The 22,932-nt window shown below is 44.1% G+C and overlaps 2 protein-coding genes across 5 annotated transcripts; one reads left to right on the top strand and one right to left on the bottom strand.

The window, feature by feature from the left end:
• Positions 1 to 290: 290 nt before the first annotated feature.
• On the bottom strand, positions 291 to 2,701 carry LOC111612337 (coiled-coil domain-containing glutamate-rich protein 1-like). The gene has a single exon (XM_023353398.1). The coding sequence runs from the start codon at positions 1,989 to 1,991 to the stop codon at positions 1,383 to 1,385; it is 609 nt and encodes a 202-aa protein (XP_023209166.1). The 5' UTR covers positions 1,992 to 2,701; the 3' UTR covers positions 291 to 1,382.
• A 1,969-nt stretch (positions 2,702 to 4,670) lies between these two features.
• Positions 4,671 to 21,935, top strand: nisch (nischarin). 4 transcript variants are annotated; one of them, XM_023325185.1, is made up of 28 exons: positions 4,671 to 4,863; positions 5,715 to 5,798; positions 6,036 to 6,218; positions 7,520 to 7,568; positions 7,682 to 7,845; positions 7,917 to 8,012; positions 8,160 to 8,255; positions 8,345 to 8,497; positions 9,395 to 9,463; positions 9,544 to 9,729; positions 10,438 to 10,566; positions 10,944 to 11,057; positions 11,294 to 11,369; positions 11,516 to 11,628; positions 12,138 to 12,214; positions 12,345 to 12,602; positions 13,454 to 13,731; positions 14,019 to 14,230; positions 14,535 to 14,962; positions 15,568 to 15,746; positions 15,947 to 16,007; positions 16,935 to 17,073; positions 18,350 to 18,500; positions 18,584 to 18,685; positions 19,581 to 19,736; positions 19,806 to 19,972; positions 20,488 to 20,633; positions 21,310 to 21,935. In XM_023325185.1, the coding sequence occupies exons 1-28, from the start codon at positions 4,783 to 4,785 to the stop codon at positions 21,629 to 21,631; spliced, it is 4,269 nt and encodes a 1,422-aa protein (XP_023180953.1). In that variant the 5' UTR covers positions 4,671 to 4,782; the 3' UTR covers positions 21,632 to 21,935. The 4 variants fall into 4 exon arrangements, with proteins under 4 accessions (XP_023180953.1, XP_023180954.1, XP_023180955.1 ...); XM_023325186.1 differs by lacking the exons at positions 12,345 to 12,602; positions 13,454 to 13,731; positions 14,019 to 14,230; ... (8 more) ...; positions 20,488 to 20,633; positions 21,310 to 21,935 and adding an exon at positions 12,009 to 12,057; XM_023325187.1 differs by lacking the exons at positions 12,138 to 12,214; positions 12,345 to 12,602; positions 13,454 to 13,731; ... (9 more) ...; positions 20,488 to 20,633; positions 21,310 to 21,935 and having other exon boundaries at positions 11,294 to 11,377; positions 11,516 to 11,603.
• The last annotated feature ends 997 nt before the right edge of the window (positions 21,936 to 22,932 follow it).

Genomic DNA, 22,932 nt, shown 5'->3' with positions numbered 1-22,932 from the left:
CTTTTCATATATCCAATTATGTGAATTATGAATATATAAATATCAGATGTAGATGGTCAAAATCTGTTTATTCCTCATAGCTTGGTCGTCAAGTGTTCAGGATTTTTATGTATTTATTTTTTAATGTTATTTTTATTATGTTGATGAAATATTTGTAATAATTTTTGTGCCTTAAATGTCTTGAGTTTGAAGATTTGGGAGTTTTAAAGCTCTATAACTGGTTTTATGTGAATGTTACAATTTTATTGTTGTAATAATTCATCATTTGCACTCATGTAAATCCACAAAGATAGTCATAATAACAAACATTTATTTATTTCCATTCTGCATACAGTAAAAAGCTTCACAGAGTTCTCATCAGCCAATCATCTGAGCCTGATTTGGCCAGCTGGATGCTGATTGGCTGTTGGGGCTCATGCCCACCATTTCTTTTTGTGTTTAACATCAAGAGACAGAGACGCCTCAGAGACCGGAGACGTTTATGTCCAAATGTCCACAGCAAAGACAGGACAAGACAAATAAAAATGGTAGAAAACAATAACTCAGCTTCATCTTGGTTCTGTTCGGTTAGAGTCCGGTCAGATTCTGACTCAGTGAGGACAGTAAACTGGACGGCACCATATTCTGTGACCATAAGAGGAGCTGTTGCATTTTAACACAAACGTAACCTTTGCAGGGGGTGGAAACAAATGCAAAAGGAAAAATAAAAAACAAAACAAAAAAAGAACCATAAGTAACATTTGACCACAAAGATTATATACAGTCACTGAATATGAAAGCTCTTATCGGAAACTGACCAGCTGTAACTTATAGTAAAATACTAAACTCTACTTCTCAAGTATTTAATTGTTTTGTGCTGCAATAAATCAATTTATCACACAATAAATTAAGATTCCATTTTCTCTCTTTCTACCAAACACTGGGTGACAAAAGTCTTTGGTCTCTTTTGTGAAGGACAATATTTTTTACACACTTCATAAATTATTTCAGATGCTGCTTCTGTTGTTTTGTTTGTTTATTTTGGATATCTAAAATGTCTCTCAGTTCTGGTGTTAAATACTCATTAGAATTTAATCTTTGAGAATGTGTCCTTGCATTATTATGCCATTAGCATTAAAATACTTGAAAATGGTTTTATAGTAACAATATTATCGTTTATCACAATAACTTCTCGGACAATTTATCATCCAGCAAAATTGGTTTTTGTGACAAGTCTATGTAAATATTTCCAAAGGTAGTCATAATATTAGTGATCAGATATTGTTTATTTGTTGTTTGTTTTATTTTTGTATTTTATTCTTTTGTGTTTGCCCCCCTGCCCCCCCCTTTTTTAAGCATTGAGTTAAAATGCAACAGCGCCTCCTACGGTCACAAGGTCGTCCTCACGCTGCCAGGAAGTCACAGAACTGAGCGAAGTCCCTCTGCATGAAGTTGTGGCTCAGCTGCAAGTCGTCCTCCGAGGGGACGTACTGGACGCTGTCTTCCTGCAGGAAGACGCGCGGCCCTGGTGGTCCTGGCGACGGCGGCAGCTCAGGGCCGTCCAACAGGCCGCCCCTGGCGTTCTCCAGGACGCCCAGGTATGAGTCCATGTCGGTGAGCTCCAGGTCGCTGTCGGAGCTGCAGCCGCTGTCGCCACCCACCGAGTCGGAGCGCAGCTGCTGCATCTGGTACTTCTCCTGCATCAGAAACTGGTTGGTGTTCTGGGGAGCCTGCATGCCCCGGGCCCCCTTGCCCTGGATGTTGACCGGACGCAGGGACCGCAGCAGCCTGCGGGGGCGCTGCGGGCGATGGGGGCGGGGCTTATGGCGGGGCAGGCGCGCCCTGGGCCCCCCCTGTCTCCGGCTCTGCAGGCGGCCGCTGCAGGTCTTGGTCCAGCCGGCCGTCCAGCCGGGCGTCTCGCCGCTCTTCCTGCGGACGTCGGCGTCCCTCAGCTTCTCGTCCTGCCGCCTCTGCTGCTGGAAGATCCTCCTACACATGATCTCTGAGAGCATTTCTTATGTTTCTCGCCGCCTCCTCCTGTTCACATCGCTTCTGTTTCAGATCACGGCTGACCCTCCTCTTTGTCGCTCTACCTTTTCACCACTCTGGCTCTTTTCTTCTTGACCTCTGGCTTTGGCTGGTGCATCGCCCGCTCTTCTTCCGCCTGCAGCAGCAGCTTGCCTGCTGGTCTGACTCTCTGCCCCCCCTGATGTCTCTTCTTCTCCTGTCTGAAGGCTGGATCAGCTGCTGGATCGGGTGCAGAGTGAATGCAGTGAACTGATGAGGCGTTCAGGGAACGTCGGACTGCTTGGAGTCCGGTCAGGGAGTGTAATGCTCTCTGCTCTGACAGGACTGGATGTGTCTCTTCCTCCTCCTCACAGCCAGCATAAAGAGCTGGACCGGTCCACTTCCTGCAGAGGGAGGGGGGCGGTGCCTTCAGGCTCCTCCGGTCGAGGCTTAACCCTCTGAACATGACAGAAGGTCAAAGGTCTCAGTGCAGTGGATCTGCTGAGAATTGGACCTCTGGACCCAGACGGATGGAGCTGTTTGTCTCCATCAGAGAGCGTAACTCCCCCTGCAGCCTGATGATGGTTCAGTCCGGTTCGGTTATAGCTGCTGTAATCTGATCCACAGCTCCCCCCCCATCCTGTCTGACAACAACAACCCAGCAGCTCTGTGGCTGCTGCAGCACATTAGAGCACCGTCTACTAAATCTGCAAATTAAGCAACTACTGAAACTTTTCATTAAGCTATTATGTTTATTAATAAAGTGGGACGTTGTGAACTAACTAATAAACTTTTTATTCGTAATACTTTAAAATTCAGAGACATTGTATAAAAATACTGGAAATAACAAAACTAAAGTTATTATCTGTGGACCGAAAGACGAATGATATAGAGTCAGCATGCAGCTTCAGTTATTACAGCTAGAAACTGGAGATCAGGCCTAAAATCTGGTTTTGAACCTTCAGAAATACATAAAGACAGTTACAAAGTCGTAATTTTATCACTTGAAGAACATTTCCAGGACTAAAAGCTTAATGTCCCACCAAGATTTACAGAAACTCATCCATGAGTTTATTTTCAGTTGCATTGATTACTGCAACAGGCCAAATTAAAAAATCAATCCTGCAGCTGCAGCTGATCCAGAACGCTGCTGCTGGAGTTCCGACTAAAACCAGGAAGAGAGAGCATATCAACCAGTTCTAAAGTCCTTCACTGAGATAATAGTCTTTAAAATACTGTTGTTAGTTTATACATCACTGAACGGCTTAAAGATCTGCTGCTGTCATAGCAACCTTCCAGACCTCTCAGGTCTTCTGGTTCTGCTCTGCATCCAGAACCAGAACCAAACGGAGAGAAGCAGCATTCAGCTACTATGCTCCACAAATCTGGAACAAACTTCCAGAAAACTGCAAATCAGCAGAAACACTGAGTCCTTTAAATCAAGACTAATCACTTGTTTAGAGTTGCTTTTGAACCATAATAACTGGAATATTGACCAGCATATTTGATGTGTAATATTAACAACAAGTTTGATGATAGTAATCATCAAAATATAAAGCTGAGAAGATGAATCAGAAACCAGGTCAACCGATGAATCAAGCAGGGGGCATGTTGAAGACAAAAGAAAAGTCTTCCTCAGAACAGATGCCTTCTGTCCCGTCCCTGCTCCAGCAGCGCCACCACGCGGTTGGAATTTATTACTCCACTTTAAAAACATCCGTGAAACCGCAGGGTGGGTAAAAGCATGAATACCCGCTCAGAGACATGTTTATAGTGAGCTCTAGAAATTCACCTTTAACCCTGGAGGAGTAAATAAACGCGACAAAAAGAAGTTCAGTCGTGCAATGGTTTTCTATTTTGGAGAATAAAATATGACGTTTTCATTTCATTTTGTTTTTTTGGGAGGTTTGATGGAAATGTTGTAAAGTTAAATGTAACATAAAACATGATGTATTTTGCATTTTGTGCAAGTGTTGCACAAAAATGACACATGTACACACGTTTTAGATATTGCAATGACCATTTTCTTATTTTTTTACTTTCTTCTTGTTCCATTAATCTAGGTCACTGAGATCTTGCTGAGTTCAGGAGTAGTGGTCTTTGTTGCTCGGTTTGCGTTATCTAATCCGAACAATAGAGTTCAATCAAAAATAATAATAATAATAATAATAATAATAATAATAATAATAATAATAATAATAATAAGAATAAGAATAAGAAGAAGAAGAAGAAGAAGAAGAAGAAGAAGAAGAAGAAGAAGAAGAAGAAGAAGAAGAAAAATTAACATTATAACTTTTTGTTGTTTGATGTTGCAATACTACAACACGGGTCTAATATTGTTAGTAATTAGATAATCAATAATAAATAAATAAAAATAGAAATCAAATTGCAGTAATAGTGTATTTAAGATACATTTAGAAAAAGGATAAAAAGCCAGAAATGACACAGAAGGCTCTTTAAGTGAAAAACTTTATTAAACTGCTTAAAGTGCATCATGCGGCCACATCGACCATTAAACATTTAACAAGAACAACAAAGTCAAAGTTATGCAAAAGCAGAATAAACCAACAAAATACGTTTCAGAGCCAACAGACACAGAAACAAGAAAACAAATCACATGACTCCAGTTTAACAACTTCCTGTTTGTCAAAAGAATTGTTAATAAAGTTTTTTGAAGCGGTCAGCAGCTGCTGCATCATAACAAACATGGCGGCGGGTTCTCTGTGACGCGGTTTTAATTAAATGTCGGCTTTTTAAACGCTCTAGTCGGTTCGGCGTGTTTCTCCGCAGATCAGGATGGAGCACGGCCCTTTTCCAGAGGCGGTTCCGGCCCGGAAGGTGACTGTGGTCGGTTCGGAGCTGGTGGAGAGCTACACGGTACGGCTGCTAGCTGGGGTTGTAGCAGCACCGATGCTAAAGGAAACATTCAGACAGACTTCAGCCCTTCAGCCCCTCTCGGAGGCTTTAGATCTGCCGTTGTCATGGTAACACATTTGGTCTCGATTAATGAAACAGGCATCAGGGCTACATTACACACAGTGACGTAGCTCTCCTGTTTATTTTCCTACATTTTAACGATTAACGCTTACAGTTACAGGAAGGATCAAATCTAGTTTATCACAAGTTTGTAATATTAAATAATGCAAATAAAACAAGATTTCAAAGACTAAAACATTGAGTTATGGTTCTTAAAATCACGGGAAAGGCAGCAGACGCTCAGTGAGACTCTCCATAAGGAGGGGAAGCTACAAACGGTCAGTTAGCGGAGAAGCTGGGCTTTTTTTATGCATAAAGCTCAGCATGAACTGGGCTTTATGCAAGTACATTAATGGAAAGTTCAATGGAAGGAAAAAGAGGCATCCAATCCAAGACAGCTCTTACATTCCAGAGCCAAAGACTGTCCTGCATTGCTCAGTGGTCCAAAGTTTTCTCTCAGATCAGATTAGGATGAAATCCCAAAGCATTTAGGATTTCATTTAGAGATCCAGAAGGACCGCTAGATGAAATCGTTAATAGGATGTTAAAGGTCACCAGAGGCAACAATCACCAGTCCAAATCATTCTGAACTTCCAGAACCTCAGCAGAACCACAGGGTGCATGCCACGTTGCGTTAAGGCAGTGATTCATCAATGCAGCACCAACCAAGCATCAGATTAGCTTAACAGTTAAACAGATCTGCTGTGTTTTGATGCAGTAACCATGGAGACGGCTTTGTTGTTTCCCTTCAGGTCTACATCATCGATGTAACGGACGGTCTGCACCGGTGGACGGTGAAGCACCGCTACAGCGATTTCTACGAGCTGCATGAGAAGGTGAGCAACAGCCCAGGACATGGTGACAGTTTTAACAAATATGTAAAAACATATTTTTTTTTATAAAAACAAACTGCAGCTTTAACACTTTCCCCTCCCATCTCAACCCCATAGTTTTCAGTTGTATTATTGTTTGTTGTGTAACTGTTGAACACTTTGAGGACTGTGATTTGCCTGGATTTGAGGAGAAAGGCGTCAAACTGTAGCATTGTCTATGTTTTCCTCCTGAATCTGCAGCTGACGGCAGAAAAGAAGGTGGACCGCCATCTGCTTCCTCCCAAGAAGATCCTGGGGAAGAACTCCAAGAGTCTCGTGGAGCGGCGGCAGAAGGAGCTGGAGCTCTACCTGCAGACGCTGCTGCAGCAGTTTCCAGAGGCCACGCCCGCTCCGCTCGCCTACTTCCTGCACTTCCACCTCTATGTGAGTATCACCTGATCAGGTGGACTACGACCAGCTCGTTTGGTCATGGCTGACAGAAAACGTCCTGCTCCAGTTTAAAAAAATAACTCAAATCAACTTTTTTAAGCATTGCATCATGCAATAATGCTATTCCCTGATCAAAACCACACCTGAACTGGTGCTTTGATTCTTTCATGCATGTTTGAGAAATCCTTTCATCTCTGTGGCAACACCTTCAAAACACCTGACTGGACCTAGCCCCACCTACAAGGTGCAGCTTCTCCTTAGAGCTGCAGTCACAGAGTACCAAAGTAAAATGTTTTAGTCATATTTGATATACATATAACATTTTTATAGCAACTGAAGGTAACATGTTTGTGTTATAATGTGGCACTATGACCCTGCAAAATGCATAATATTGCCTCTTTAATGTTATTTTTAGTGTTTTATGCCCAATGTTGGTCAAACAAAAAGAGACAATGCGACCACAAAGAACTTAATTCACCAATAATAATAATTAATTAAGATTAATTTCCCATATATACAAGATAAAAACTTGGATATAGACTGATGTTGGGAATTTGCATAAAAAGTATATTTTCCCGATTAAGACTTTTGATGTTAAAAACCAAGATATTCTCTAATATTGGAAAATCTGTAAGTTGCAAAAAAAAAGTTTTCAGTTTATAAAGTCAGAAATCTGCGACACAAACGGCAAAAGTTCTCTGAGATTGATGTAAATCTCAGAGCAACACATCAAGTATACTTTTCTCAGTGTTATTGGTAGAACCGGATTAACAGGGTAGAACGTTTCTCAGGTCCGGACTCACCTGGAACCGGATCCAGACTCCCAATCCGGACATATTCTGGTCCAGGAATGAACCTAGTTCTACCATAACACTTATAAAAATGTCCAGATGAGCTTCTTTTTAAAGTTACCACCTCAATCTAAGACATGTTCTGGCACTTTTTCTCACAAATTAGTTTAAATTAGACTTTTGTGGTAAAATCTCTCCTATGTGTCCGGATTATGTTCTTTCTCTGCTCCACAACGCCCCCTAGTGTCAAAGGAAGTCTCTATCAATGTGAGAACATGGAGCTGCTCTGCTACAAAACAACCAAACTGTTTTATTGTCTTCCTGTTTCATAACAGCTTGAAGTTGAACCAAAAGCAGAAGGTCAGACTGAAAATGTGGCTGTCAGGCAGGGGACTGCTGGCTATCAGTTCTCCTTTTCTCTCTGTGATGTTTTTCCAACTGATGGTTGATTTCTGGCTCTTGTTGTTAAATCCTAAATTAAATCCTTTGGATCTCTTGTTTCAGGAGATTAATGGCATCACAGCAGCGCTGGCGGAGGAGCTCTTCCATAAAGGTCAGAGGAACCATTTTACACCGTTTTTAGACAAAGAGGCAGAACCACTGGAAAATTCTGGATCTGCTGGTGAAATGCTGGTTACATCTAGCTGCTGTGTCTCTGTGCTGCAGGGGAGCAGCTGCTGCAGGCAGGAGAGGTGTTTTCCCTGCGTCCGCTCCAGCTTTACTCCGTCTCCCAGCAGCTCCGCCTGGCCACGCCCACCTGCCTCAGCGGAGACGCCAGAACGGACCTGGGACACATCCTGGACTTCACCTGCAGGCTGCGCTACCTCAAGGTATTGCCGCCTCACTGCGTGTTCTTGCTGCAGAGTGCATGGGTGTTCATGCAGGTTCTGGTTCTGCTCAGATTTCAGGGAGCAGAGGTCCAGTAGGAACCAGTAACATCCAGGAGACCAGTCTCCCCTTCGACCTGTCAGTGTTCAAGTCCCTGCTGCAGATTGAGGTAACTTCAGCTCCCACAATGCTTCAGCAGGACAACCGGCGTGAGATCTGAGAACATTTAACTCCTGATGTTCTTCAAAGTTCCAACGACGTCACAGAGAGGTTGATCATGTTTGTGCTGAAAGCGTCTCTCCGTCTCCATCTTCAGATCAGCGACTGCAGCTCGCAGCAGATCCAGGGCCTGCCGTCCCTGAGGGCCAGCTTGGCTACACTGAACCTCCACCGCTCTACTGGGTCCATGATGGTGAGCCAGTCCAGAACCTGAAGCCAGAACCTGGAGCCTGGGTCCAGATGCTCCAGAACCTGAACCTGTGATCTCTTCCCTCCCTCCAGTCCGTCCTCGTCCCAGAGGCCAGCGAGTTCCCGCAGTGGGAACCTGAGGGGGCGGAGCCTGGCTGTCCTGTCACGGCGCTGGTTCCTATCTGGAGACACCTGACCACGCTGGACATGAGCCACAACCGCATCGGCGCCGTCGATGACTCAGTGGTGAGTCAGGGTTAGCCTAGCTTCACCTAACCCTGAGTTAGTCTAGTAGGTCAGGATTAACCTGACCTGAAAACTAATGAAACCTCAGAATCTCTTTGAGCCTAATCCTGTAAACTATGATCTATTTAAAGATTAATCAAAAATAATCCAGTTGATCACAAAGGATCTGGAAGTTTCATCCTCCTGGTCAGCAATAATTTTATTCCACCTTAAATGTGACGTTAAGCTATAAAATAAACCGATACGTTGGGCGTCAGTGGAAATATAGAAACTGTGCAATAGCCGGGTTCTATTATTGTTCTGTCCTTCAAACTGAAGTTTGGAGTCAGATTGTCAGATATTTTCCTCCAGATGTTCTCCAGATCATTCAGCTCACTGGTGGAGAAAAGGAAAACATCTGGACAGTTCTGCAGACTGCTTCCTGGATGGGTGGGGCCATGTGGGCGGGCGGGGTTATGATAATGGGTGGGTGGGATTATGATAATGGGTGGGCGGGGTTATGGTGATGGGCGGGGTTATGATGATGGGTGGGGTCATGTGGGTGGGCGGGGTCATGGTGATGGGCGGGGTTATGATGATGGGTGGGGTCATGGTGATGGGCGGGGTCAGGATGATGGGTAACCTGAAGACCAGCATCCTGCCAGACAGTTGAACTTGATCTTGTTGAACTTGAACCAAAACCAGACTGACCCAAACAACTGATTTCTCCTCTCACCGATATAGTTCATTATTTTCTGCAGACCAGTGAAGGGAACGTCCAGAGAGGTCAAGATGTTCAATGTGTGGATTTAAGGAAACGTTGAAGTTCTGTAATCTCTGTAGGATTGTAGTGAACGTTGCTGTGTGTGTGAAGTGTATGTGTGTGTCAGCGTGGAGCTGATGGTCTTCCCTTTGCAGAAACTCATCCCAAAGGTGGAGTTCCTGGATCTGAGCTACAACCAGCTGTCGTCTGTGGAGAACCTGCAGGTCTGTCCAGCACCGTCCAGAACCATCGAAACCGCAGGTCCTGTCTGACGCTGAGCCGCCTGTTTTGTTGTTTCCTGCAGCACCTCTACAGCTTGGTGCATGTGGACCTGAGCTACAACCGCCTGCGCAGCCTGGAGGCGGCTCACACGCGGCTGGGGAACATCAAGACGCTGAGCCTGGCGGGGAACCAGCTGGAGACGCTCAGTGGCCTCTCCAAGCTCTACTCTCTGGTCAACCTGGACCTGAGCCACAATCAACTGGCACAGGTAACCCTGCTGTTAGCATAGCTGCCATTATGCTAACAGCTGGTTAGCGTAATGGACTCTCCATTCCATTCAGTGACGCTCATGACTGGTGAGGCATCAACTCCTCTAGAATCAGGTGTACAAATCCAAAGTTCATTATAGAAGCTTGCATTTCAGTTTTACTTTTTCTGATTAAAGCTTTTAATTGTTTTTGAATCCGTCCCGAACCATCGGAACCGCAGTAGAACAACAATAGAGCCAGAAAAACCAAAGAATATTTAATATAAGGTCAATTTGATTTCTTAAAATTTTAATTCTTTACTTTAGCTGACCTTCTTTTAAGATAAATATTGCAAATTGTGTATGACCTTACATTTATCTTCATTAACTTATCCTGTCCACAAATATCAGTCACTTGGGATGACTTCACCAACAAGTGTGTTGGTTAAGAGAATGGAAATAACTTCCTGCTTCATTCAACGCGTGGCACAGCGCCTCCAGAGGTGAGGCAGAGTACTGCACTGTCTCGCTCCAGACTCTTTCCACAAACACGTTGAAATGAAAAACGAATTTAAAGTGGACAAATTGATTTTCTCTCATCATTGTTAGCATCTATTTTACTGTTGCTCCCTGACCACACGTCTCTGCCTCCATTTTGAGTTACGATAATCTGGTTTAATGGTTTCCAGTAGAAACCTGTTCATGGTGGAGCTCTGTGCGTTTTTCCAGCTGGAGGAGATCAGGAACATCGGAGCTCTGCCCTGCTTGGAGAAGCTCAACCTGTCCAGTAACCCCATGTGCATCATCCCAGACTACAGAACCAAGGTTCTGGCCCAGTTTGGGGACCGGGCAGCAGAGGTAGGCTCTTCTCCTGGCCCAGTTCCTCTAAACCAGCTGGTCCTGGTTCTGATTCAGTCGTGAACCCGACTGAATCGGAGGCTTTTCTGTCTAAATCCGGTAGATTAATCACCTGACAGGAGGATGAGAAGAAGGTCTCCTGTGTTATAATAGTTTTGGGTTTTTCATTATAGTGCAACTTTATTTCATTGTGGTGTTTTGTTTGTCTAATTCAGTTAGTTTTAATTAGGTTTTAGAGTGTGTTTGCTAGTGTTTATTAGTTAAAATGTTTAAAAAATGTTCTCAGTTTCAGCTTTTGTTATTTTGTTTGTTCTGGGTCACTGTAATAACCTTGGAAATGTCCTGTCAGTAACCTGTTGTGTCCTGGTCGTTGTCAGGTGAGCCTGGACTGCAGAGCGACGACGGAGAAGGAGCTGGACACGGTGGAAGTGCTGAAAGCCATTCAGAAAGCCAAAGAGGTCAAAGATCGCATGAGCAGCAGCGATAAGAAGGTAAACAGGAAGTCAGAGTTTTAAGCTCTTCTGTGGATGATGCAGTGGTCATTGACTGAAATATTAATTTTCTATTTAGTTTGTTGTTTTTCATCTAGGGCTTTTGATCAGTTCTGATCAGCATCAGAACCTTTCACCGGGCTCTGATTCGGCTCTGTAGCGAATCAGAGTCGAGCTAAGACTGAAGCATTGATCTCCTCCGCTGCTGGTTGAGCTCCTCCTCTCTCTGTTGTCAGATCAGTGAGGACTCCAGGGCGTCTGCAGCTCCTCCTGCCTCCTCCTCTTCCTCCTCTTCGTCCTGCCCCAGCCAAGGTAATCATGTATGTATCAGGCTGTGCTTGGCAGAGGGAGTATGAACCAATCACATCACGCCCAACCCCCCGGGTCAGATCAGCTGCTGGACCACCCAGACGGACCCGGTCTCTTCCCACTGACGTTTTCAGCTTGTCTCTGTTCAGGACTGACCAGCAGAGAGGACGACCCCGACCCCCCTGACACCCCTCCCCCTCTGGACGCCAAACCCCCTCCCAACATCGCCGACACACACCTCCTGTCTGCTGAACCTGCTCAGGTGAGGCTCAGACACCCCTGATCACCATGGCAACCACGAGGCTGGAGCAGTTAGCACTGGATCAGAGCGACTCTGATGTGAAGCTAACTAGCATCTGTGGCTAAATCTGGCATATTTACATGTTGATCAATATAAAACTCCACCTTAAATGATGCTAAATGTTCAGGTGTTACATCCACTAGAAGGCCCAGGGCCTCCACCGCAACAATATTTATGATGACCTTTAACCTCTCAATGGCTGAATTTATATCCAATCCTACAAAAAGAGTTTTAAAAAAAGTTAGATGTTAAATTACAAAATTTCAGAAATAAATTCAGTGAAGTGGTTAATTTAAGAGAAACTCTGACTGGTTTCTCCTTCCTTAATGGTGTCCATTTAGGATATTTTGGCGGGGTGCATGGTGATGAGCGCTTAAAATGGGGTGAAAGGTCAGCTCTCAGGTCTGTGGAGACATTTGCGACCCTCTGAGGTTTTTGGGTTTTTATTGTCTGTGTTTTTTCTCCTGTAGGTAAAACGTTCTGCTGTCAGCCAGCCTGAACAGCCACTCCCAACAGCGAACACGGCTTCTTCCTCTGCAGCCGTCTGGTCAGTGGAGCTCAGTGATCTGAAAGCGCACAAACGTATCAGTAGAACAAATGAAATGTGATTTAATGTTTTTAAAACTCAGAAACTGCCGTGTAAACCTAATTTTTAAACAGTTTTTGTTTTCTTCCAGCTGTTTCTGCTCAGCTTGCTTTTCCAGTCCCCTGGAGGTCTGCTGCTCCGCCTGCAGCGCCACCTGCTGTCCGCTGCTCCCCTCTGCTCTATTCGCCCTGTCCAACAAAGACTTCAGTACCCAGCTCTCCCAGCGGCTCGGCTCCATCCTGAGGGAGCAGAAGACGAAGAGAGGAGAGGAAGAGGAGCAGGAAGAGCAGAGGTCTGATTCCAAAGACGTTCGGTCTGAAGTGCAGAGCACCGACGTCGGCGGTCGCAGGTGATTCATCCGCTCTCTGTTGCTTTCTGTTTTCTTCCCTCAGAGAATTTATAATTATTCACTGATTTATTTCACTTTTTGTTAAAGTATTTAATGCTTTAATAAAACAGCAACTTCAATCTTTGCTCAATTGTTCTGTTTAATGTCAGATTAATTTTGCTTCCAGTTTTTTACCAGAATGTTTCTAAAGGTGTGAAGTTCTCACCTGTCTGGAACATCCAGAACTTAAGGCTGCAGTTTATTAAGAATGTTTGGTTTTTTTTACATATTTGTTAAAAAACAAATGAGGCAGATAATCTCCTACGCCTCCCCGCTCTGCTCTGAAGAAATAAATTGCTCCCGTCCAAAAACAACCAATCAGGGCCATTAGGCGAGTCTTAGCGCTGTAAATAATCCTCATGTGCTCACTGCTAAATGTAGTAATGGCAACTTACAGTTACAGGAACCAATGGCGGCTATGCTAACTAGCCTGAGCATTCATGACAGGCTATGATAACTGCAGCATAGCAGAGATCAAGGAGGAGAGTGAGGATGATTGACAGCGCTAAGACCCGCCTCCTGACTCTGATTGATTGTTTATAGTTAGCATTGGGAGAAAGCAGAAGAGCTCAATCTTTTTCACCGAATATCCGTCTGACAGCAAACTGTGATGACGTAGTGACAGTTTCAATAAACTTGTAAAATAATATTTTTTATAAAGTATTAAACATGTCAAAGTTTCTGTCAGTTTAAATATTTCTAATGAAAGCCAAGAAAGCAGCTGAACTCTGTCAGTTTTTAGAAACCCTTCCTGCTGCTCAGCGTAAATTCTGGACTTTACTTCAAGATGGCTTCCTCCCTCTGCTCCGCAGTCTAAGCTCCAGGGACGGCTACTTTGAGATGGGCCTGGATGACTCTGGGGAGGAGCTGGTTGGCTCCGCCCCCTTCCCGGAGGGGGAGGAGCCTGGCGTCCGGCTGGAGGAGCCGAGCGAGGAACAGCTGGAGGTTCGGGTTCGCAGAGTTCTGTGGTGCTGCTGTGTCCTGGTCGGCCAGGAGGTGAAGCAGAGGGGGGCATGTCTGGTTCTGACGGACCGGCTGCTGGCGCTGCTTCTCTGGTCACATGACTCCCTGTCAGCCAATCAGAAGAGAGGTAAACACCCAGCTTTATCTGGAGAAAAGAAGATATTGTTGTTTAAAATAATGATCTAAAATATTTTATTATTGTTTTATCTATTATAACAATATTAATATTGATTTGTTATAAATAATATTGCAAATATAAATATTGTGGATAGTTTATAATGTTACTAATTTCCCAGGAAGAACATCCTGCAGTTTTATTTGATCTAACCTCTGAGGTTCTGACTGGGTTTTGGTCTGGATCCATCTGGGTCAGCTGGTGCCGCTCGGGTAATCATGTTTCAGATCTTTCCTCAGGCCCAGACCAGAGTCCAGATGTGGAGGAGGTTCTGTCGGGTCTCCAGGCGGATCTGCTGGTACCATACTCCCAGGTTCTGCTGAACTGCCCAGCCGAGCTGCCGGACTGCTGCCTCTCGTTTGGAATCAAAACGGGTCAGAACCGCTGGTTCATCTTCTCTGAGGCCGAGGAGGTCCGACAGGCCAGAACCGAGCTGAACGGGCTGCTTCAGGTCAGAGACAGCGCCGAGGTCCGATTCAAATGTTGAGTTGAATTTGACTCCCGTTCAGAACCTTCATGTTGGGTCAGAACCATTTTGTTGGGTCAGAACCTTCATGTTGGGTCAGAACCTTCGTGTTTGGTCAGAACCATTTTGTTAGGTCAGAACCATTTTGTTGGGTCAGAACCTTCATGTTGGGTCAGAACCATTTTGTTGGGTCAGAACCTTCATGTTGGGTCAGAACCTTCGTGTTGGGTCAGAACCTTCATCAGGTGTATATTTTCCTTGTTTCACCATCTGGTTCTGGTTCTTCTAGGACCCCTCGGACCTCCCAGCTCCTCCTCTTCCTCGGCTCCTTCCTCCTTCGCTCCTCAGCCCCTGGGAGGCGGAGGAGAGTCTTTCAGCTCGGGGAGGATTCCCCGCCCACATCCTCTGCTCCTCTTTCTCTTCTCCCTCCTCTTCCTCGCCGGCCTCAGGCTCCGCCCAGCTCTCCTCTGATCTCGGGCCAGAGGACGCCGGCCTCCTGTCGCTCCTCTTCCTCACGCCCAGAACCCTCTGGGTTCTCCGGATGGACTTCAGGCAGCCGTGGACGGACCGTCCCCCTGTCCACCTGTCGTCCTCTTCGTCATCCTGGTGCAGGCTGGTCCGTTTGGCTCTCAGCTCGGTTCTCCTTCACCCCGACCACAGAGAGATGGGAGACGGACCCGACCGCGTTTCCTGTCCAGACCCGCAGCACTGCCTCAGGTTCTGACCCGACTCTCTGAGGCTGTTTTCAGACCTGATGGTCCGATTCGTTTGGGCACCAAACATTTGTTCACTTCCAGCTGCTGTGGTTCTCTTTCACGCTGCTCTGAGTCAAACGATCCAAACTGATTGAAAGACCTGTTCCCCTCCTCGCCTGGGGGGGAGCTGTTCCAAGAACTACCGAAGGAATCGACACAAAAACCTCAGAATAAAACGCTGAACGTAACTTACTTCTTTAAAAAATGTAAACAAAGACGCTGTAGCTTCAGATTTTAGTGATCGTAGGATTTCTCTTCTCTGGTGTTAGATTAGGATGTTTGTTTTGGCTGTATTTACCCAGAATTCCCAGCACTGTAGTCCATTTCCTGCTTTTGGAGCAGTCTCTGATCTGCTTGCCATTCGCATATGCATTCAAACCGAACCAGAGTTCACTTTAATCGAACCGAGACCAAGGTGTGTTGGTTGAGTTTAATTAGCGTTCACACCTCCCCAAACGAACCAAACTTTCTAGACAAGCAAACTGGATTTGAATTAAAGCAACTTAAACACGGCTGGTGTGAATTCATCCTGGGTTTGTCTGAGTTCTTGCGTCATGTTTCCACCAGGAGGAGCCACTCTGTGGATCTGCTGGCTGGAGGTCGGAGGCTGCTGCTGCTCTTCCCTCTGGCCCAGGACAGGAGCTCCTTCCTGGGGGAGCTGAGCCAGAGGAGAGCCTCTCTGGAGGGGCTGAAGGTGGTGGCGCTGCCCCGGCCCTGCAGGCCCTGCCTGGGCCCAGCCGGATCCGGTGAGGACCAGCTAGTGCCACTAGGGGGCGCAAATGCCTCATAGCTTCTTACAGACTTTATTAGCTAATTTCACAGCAAACACTAACAATAAACGACTTAGCTGGAAGTTTGTTAAGCAGAGTAAAAAGATTTTTAAAAAGTCACTGCAGAGAAAAGAATCGACTAGGTCGTCTCATCTGACTGCTGCTTGTGTTTCCAGGCTGCTGCAGAACCAAGGAGCCCTGCTGCTGCTGCAGCGACAGGAAGTCAGGCTGCAGCAGGTGTGTATTGTTGCAATATGCAATTAATTGCATTATAAATTAAATCCGGCTCAATTTCCATTGATTTATTGTTTCTCTCTCTTTCTACCAACAATTTGATGACTAACGTTTTCAGTCTGGAGCTTTGGTCTCAACTAGCTCTTATTTCAAGGACAATTTTGTTTAAATTGGTTTTAGACTTCATAATTGGTTTTATTTGTTGTTTCTGTTTTTTATTTTTTTTATTTTGGATACTTAAAATGTGCTCCGGTGTTAAATGTTCATTAGAATTTAATATGAGAATGTATTACCATTATATTACCTGAAAACTGTCTCAAATTAACAATATTATCATTGTATTATATATATTATCATTTATCGCAATAACTTTTCAAATTTTCAAACTTCACTTTCTGTTTTTAAAAACGAGCAGCTCTGAATCTTCAGCGCTTCTAGCAACAGACATCGAGAAATACCTTCAACCAGAGTCGGGTTCAAAATAAAAATAAAAAAACCAGAATGTTTGAGATTAATCTCAAAACTACTGAGTGTCAGAAAGTACTAAGCTTTTTATCTGAAATTTCTAAAACTAATCAGAGTTTTTTCTAGTAAATTTTCCAAGCAAATTTTCAACTTTTTAAACTCAGAAATGAATTTTTTTCCCCCCAGAAAATTTTATTTTTTTGGTGAAAATTTATTTTTTCCTATCTACATGGACCCTAATGCACTGTTGTAAAAGACAGACTAAATTTAATGAGAATTAAATGGATAACTAAAAGTTTGAGTCAATTTTATTTTTGCACTTTTTTCTAATCTTCTCTCCAACCGTCTGAAGCCCCCTAGCGCCCTCTGGTGGCCTCACTTTGGATGGGGTTTTATGAGATGAATCCAATCTGCATGTTTCGGTCTGTTCATGACATAATTTCATGTTTTTGTTTCTCTCTGCAGTCGAGACTCATTGACACTCCAAGATGAGGAGAACCAGCCGCCGCCCCACCTGGTCCCGGGCCTCTCACCTGGACTGAAGCTCCTGGCCGGACTCAGAGGCCAGCAGCTGCTCTCCTACTTCAGCAGATACGTAGCTCAGGTGAAGCGTTTCAAACAACTCACTCTCCCCTCTCATCACTAGAGCACAAGAATAAATCCTAACTTTATGAGAACTATTTGAAACTTTGTTAAAATGAGGAAGGTTGAGCATCTTGTGAAGTTACAGTTAGTATCTGTTTTAAAAATAATGAAACATTGAATCTTTTAACACATCAGCACCAAATTATTATCAGCAGCAGCAGAACCTTGAGAGGATTAGAAGGAAGAATCAAACGGACTGAGCTGCTCACCTCAAATAAAAACTTTTTCTCATTAAAATGACTCTCCAAATGTACAACTTCTCTGGTAATATTGCATTTTCATTCTACTAATGCTATGACTTTATTGTCATAAGTTAAACAATCAGTTTGTTAATTAATTGGAACCCTGCTGCCACCTACTGGAGGCTTGTTTATCAGTCTTATAAACATTTATTATTTAAGATTAAAAAACAAATTCTGTGAATTTATTTATGTCTGTAAATTTTCTGTATTTAATTTCCCTTAGGGACTAACGAAGTATTTTCAAATTTGAATTGAATTTGAATTCATTTCTATCGGAGCTCCTCTAGTGGCAGTTTTAGCTTCACATTCTGGAAAAATCTCCTGATAATTAAAGGTTTTCATAATAACAAATGTATCTGGACAATAAATTGTCCCAGAAGTTATTGCGATAAACGATAATATTGTTATTTTGAGACCATTTTCAAGTGATATAATGGTATAATAATGTAAGAAAACATCCTCAGAGATCAATGAACTTTATATTCTAATGAAAATTTAACACTGGAACTGCAAAGCATTTTAGATATCAAATGAAACGACAAATAAAATTAATTATATAGTCTCTTTAAACTAGATTGTCCTACTTGACACCAGATTAAAGACTTTTGTCATGAGGTTTTTGATAGAAAGAGGGGGAAAAAAATAAATAAATCATGCAAATTTATTTATTAATCTAATAAATAATCCCCAGATCTGTATTAATGTTAAATGAAGCAGAAACGGTTTTCACATGTTGATGTTAGAAGTATTTATTTATTTTTTTAGCTGCTGTTGATTTTTAGGAAGGAAATGTTTATTTTCTGATTCAGTAAAGGAATTAAAGTATAATTTGAATTTGTAATATTGTATGAAAAGACTAAAACGGTTAAATGAAAAATCTGCAGAATGTGGCGATTAATCGCCAGACTAATCAATAACTAAAATAGGCCAGTTGTGTTTGTGGACCATTGAAGGTCCGTTTGGTTCTGATGGTTCTTCTCTTCCCCGACCCAGTCGCAGGCCGAGGAGCTGAGGCATGTCTGCTGGCTCTCTGTGCTGCTCTACAAGACTCCAGGAAGTGAGGTCACTTCCTGCCTGCTGCTGTCCACCGAGGCCATCTACTTCCTGCTGGACGACTCCGTCCCGCCGCTGCATCCCCACTCAGGTAGGACCGCCAGGAGCGGACCGGTTCTGGTGATTATATGTCGGTGTCCTCATGTCCACTGTCCCTGTGTGTCTCCGCCTCAGGGACGGACGCCGAGACGAGTCTCTGCAGCTGCCTGAGCGTCCGGCTGGCTGAGCTGCAGGCCGTCAACGTGGGACTGTTTGACCAGAACTTCAGGGTGGTAGGTGAGTGGACCCGTCCCTGGGCCTGTCGCAGTAACCGATAAGTCAATTAATCGCATTGCAAATTGAAACAATCTCAGTTCCATTTGCACAATTTATTGTTTTTCTCTTTCTACCAGAAACTCTCTGACTAAAGTCTTCAGTCTGGTGCTTTGGTCTCAACTAGCCTTTTCTTTTTAAGGACAATTTTGTTTAAAGTGACTTCATAATTCATTTTATTTGTTGTTTTGTTATAGCTGAAAGACATATCATGATATAAGCGCTTCATGTCAGTTGATATCGATAATTATTGATTAGTTTTCTGTTTTAAATATCTGAAATATTTCCAAAATGGTGGCCGGATCGTACCTGTTATTTCCACAGTTTTCACTCCGCGCTGCTGTTGTTTATTATTTAGCAGATATGTGGCAAAACCTTAAACTGCTGCTGTGCCAGTTACTCAACAAGTTGTTGCTAGGTAACCAAAGAGTGAGTAAGTGAGTTGATGCCACCAGCTGGCTTAGCTAGCCCAGGTTAAGCAGCTGAAGTCTTTCCTCTGCCTACATCCCCCAGAATGCTTTGTGGTTCTGAGAATATTTTATATAACATTCTGTCAGATTTATTATCTACTGATATTGATCTAGTGTCTATTGCGATATTGATTTATTGTCCAGCCCTTGATGTTTCTGTTGTTTTGTTTATTTATTTGGGATATTTAAAATTTCTTCCACTTCCAGTGTTAAATGTTCATTAGAGTTTAAAGTTTATTGATCTGTGATAATGTGTTTTTGCATTATAATACCATTATTATTTTATCACTTGAAAATGATCTCAAAACAACAATATTATTATTCATGGCAATAATCTTTGGACCAATTTACCGTCCAGTGAAGGCCTACCTGTCCCCGTGTCCCTGCAGGACGCTCTGCGGACCAGGTGGTCTGCTGTCTCAGCAGGGACGGCTACGGGACCGGCGTCTTCCTGCAGCGGCTGATGGCGGCTCTCAGCCTGCAGCAGCAGCAGCGTCCGCCCCAACCCGACCCATCCGACCAGGACTTCTACTCCCAGTTCACTGGTAACCCAGAGGACAGACAGAGACACGTCCCCCTGATCTCCAGATCTGACTGTGTGTCTCCCCCTGCAGGGAAGATGCAGAACTACGAGCTGGTCCACAGCAGCAGGGTGCGCTTCATTTACCCCAGCGACGAGGAGATGGGCGACCTGACCTTCATCGTGTCAGAGAGGAAAACTTCTGCCAGCGCCCCGCCTCCGTCCTCCTGCAGCATCCTGCTCTACCTGCTCGTCTTCCAGGTGAAAACTGCAGTCCACACGTCTTCTGAGACAAACTGGACCCCTTAGGGAGCATCTTCAGGTGGTGGCAGTGTCATGCTCTGGGACTGCTGAAGCTGCCTCCTCTCATCAGCGAGCGCTCTAAGGACACCCTCTGTCCTCCTGGGGCTTCCTGTAGACCAGTGGTGTCCAAACTTTTTGCCACTAGGGGCAAAATCCTTCAGTTGAAGGCAGCAAAAAGTATTTAAAAATGAACTTTTTGTGCTTTTTGTTTTATTTTTCTTGTAAGAAAACTAAAACAAAATTGTAAATCATTACAAATAGAAAACATAAAAAAGGATTTTTGCACTATTGCGTTATCATAATACTGGCCCACAGTTTCTGACCTTTTGGGATAATAATTTCAGCTCACAAAATTCTCCAGAGGGCCACAAATGGCCCACGGGCCGCACTTTGGACACTTCTGCTTCACAGACTGGTTGCCGCCCCCTGGTGGCACCCTGGTAACCATGGTAACCTCTCTGTCTGTCCTGCAGGTCCAGATGCCCAGCCAGCCGTCCACTGAGCGGTCTCCGGTCCTCCAGCCCCGGACGTTGGTCCTCACCGGGACGGACGTGTTCCTGCTGGACGAGGACTACGTCAGCTACCCTCTGCCGGACTTCGCCAAGGAGCCGCCGTCCAGGTGGGACATAACTGACATACATACATACATACATAATGGTTTTATATGTACATGTCCAGGTGACTCACATCTAGCCTCACCTGGTTGTATATCATTATCATTATTATATTTGACTAATTAAAAGACGAGAAGGAGCCAGATCAATCATTTGGATGAACTTTAGTGAATAAAATGGCTGAACAAATCATAACAGTTATGATTTACTGAGTGTAGGAGCTCTCTCTATCTAAAGCAGGGAGGCCCAGAGTCGGTCCTGGAGGGCCGGCATCCTGCACGGTTTAGTTCTGTCCCTGGTTTTAGTAACAACATTTTCAGCAGGTCAGTGATCTTCTTAGGCCTCTAATGATCCATCATTGGATCCAGGTGCGTTAAACCAGGGAGAGACTAGAACATGCAGGATGCCGGGCCTCCAGGGCCTCCAGGACCGACTTTGGGCCCCCCGATCTAAAGTCTTCTTCTCCTCCTTCTGAGGCATTATGGGATATGTAGTCCCTTCTATTAAAGGTCAACAACTTTAACTAAATCTCCTTTATAATTCCAGCTCAGATTGTATTAAATTATAATATCCTAGATAATAAGTCCTTAACACACTGTTCTGAGGAAGTGGCTCTGTTCTTTGTTTCTATCCTCCTGTCTCCATGGTTACATCATGCTGTCCTCCGTCCCCGTCCTGCAGAGGGCGCTACCAGCTGTGTGAGGCCCGACGGATCCGGGACCTGGACCGGGTTCTGCTGGGCTACCAGCCCTACCCCCAGGCCTTGACCCTGGTGTTTGACGACCTGCCGGGTCCGGACCTGCTCTGCCACCTGACCATGGACCACTTCGCCCCTGCCGGCGAGGAGGCTCCGCCCCCGGGGGGCGTGGCCGGCGGCCAGGGCGAGGTGCAGTGGTGCGTCTTTGTGCCGGGGGGCGACAGCAGGGAGCGGCTGATCTCGCTGCTCGCCCGCCAGTGGGAGGCGCTGTGCAGCCGGGAGCTTCCTGTCGAGCTCACCGGCTGATTGGATGATGGGGACCACTGTCGCCATGGAGACCACTGTCTGTACCTGGGGGCGCTCCTAGTGGACCCGACTCTGGTTGAAGGTATTTCTCGATGTCTGTTGCTAGAAGCGCTGAAGATTCAGAGCCGCTCGTTTTTAAAAACAGGAAGTGAAACGAATGGACTGGTGTTGCACTGCAGGGGGCGCTGCAGCTCGACCACAGGAGTCTAACGGTCAATATTATGTTGATGCACTGCAAAAACATAAAATCTTACTAATTAATTTTGGTCTAGTTTCTAGCGCAAATATCTTAGTCCTCTTCAAATCAGACAAAACTAACTTAGAAGTAACTTTTCTGCAAGATATAGGAGCTTGTTTTAAGTTTATAATTCCTTAATATTGATTAAAATGTGCTAGTTCCAGTGGCATTATTTCACTTATAGCAAGACATCTTCCCCATGTAATTAAATGAAATAATCTGTTGATAAAACTAGTCCTTTTTAATCAATATTTAGGAATTATTGACTTAAAACCAGCTCCTGTTTCTTGCTGAAAAGTTACTTGTAAATCTGTTTTGTCCTACTTCTAGTGTAATAAGATATTTGCATTAGAAACTACGCAAAGATTTTGTGTATCTGCAGTGCGTAACCTTAAAATAAATGAACTCAGCACAAATACCGGAGACAGGGACAGTTGCTTTCAGAAATTAATCTGGAAGTTTAGCCTGTTATCGGATGAAAATATCACAAAGTTATTTATTCACCTAGAAATGTAGCCATTTCCAGATAAATATTCAGTGTGAAACTGTTACATTTATAAATGAACGAATAACTTGGTGAAAAAACTGACAAATGAACCAACCACTGTTTTCTCTAAATAACCCAAATTATTGCTGTTCATTTTGTAACTTTATAAAATCCCCCCCAACTTAAACAAGTGATTCCAAAGCTTCTGGATTTCTTCTTAAATCTGCTTTAAAACCAAAAGTTGATTTCATGTGTTTATTTTCTCTCTTCTGCTGCATAAATCCATTTGCACTTTCACCCACTCGCTTGGCACAATCTGCTCTGAACGTTGTATTTCTTGCACATTATTATGCCAGATGGATCAGTATTAACAGACTGAATGTTGAAGCTTTTTACTCATATTAATTTAACAGGATTGTTGCTTTATGACAGACTGGATGTTTTTCATCCTGAAAGAATAAAAATTGAGGTTTCTAACAATGTTTCCAACATGAAGTCTTAAATATCATAAACACTGTTATTATAGTGTTGTGTTTTTTTCTATATATGCACATTCCCAGTGATTGTTTTCGTATG

Source organism: Xiphophorus maculatus, chromosome 20 (assembly GCF_002775205.1).
Source record: "Xiphophorus maculatus strain JP 163 A chromosome 20, X_maculatus-5.0-male, whole genome shotgun sequence".
NCBI lineage: Eukaryota > Metazoa > Chordata > Actinopteri > Cyprinodontiformes > Poeciliidae > Xiphophorus > Xiphophorus maculatus.
This window is presented reverse-complemented; position numbering and strand designations above follow the sequence as displayed.

Coding starts and splice junctions, on each gene's coding strand:
- LOC111612337 (XM_023353398.1), bottom strand. CDS start 1,991: ATGCTCTCAGAGATCATGTGTAGGAGGATCTTCCAGCAGCAGAGGCGG.
- nisch (XM_023325185.1), top strand. CDS start 4,783: ATGGAGCACGGCCCTTTTCCAGAGGCGGTTCCGGCCCGGAAGGTGACT. Junction 4,864..5,714: donor AGCTGGTGGAGAGCTACACG/GTACGGCTGCTA, acceptor GTTTCCCTTCAG/GTCTACATCATCGATGTAAC. Junction 19,737..19,805: donor CTTCTACTCCCAGTTCACTG/GTAACCCAGAGG, acceptor CTCCCCCTGCAG/GGAAGATGCAGAACTACGAG.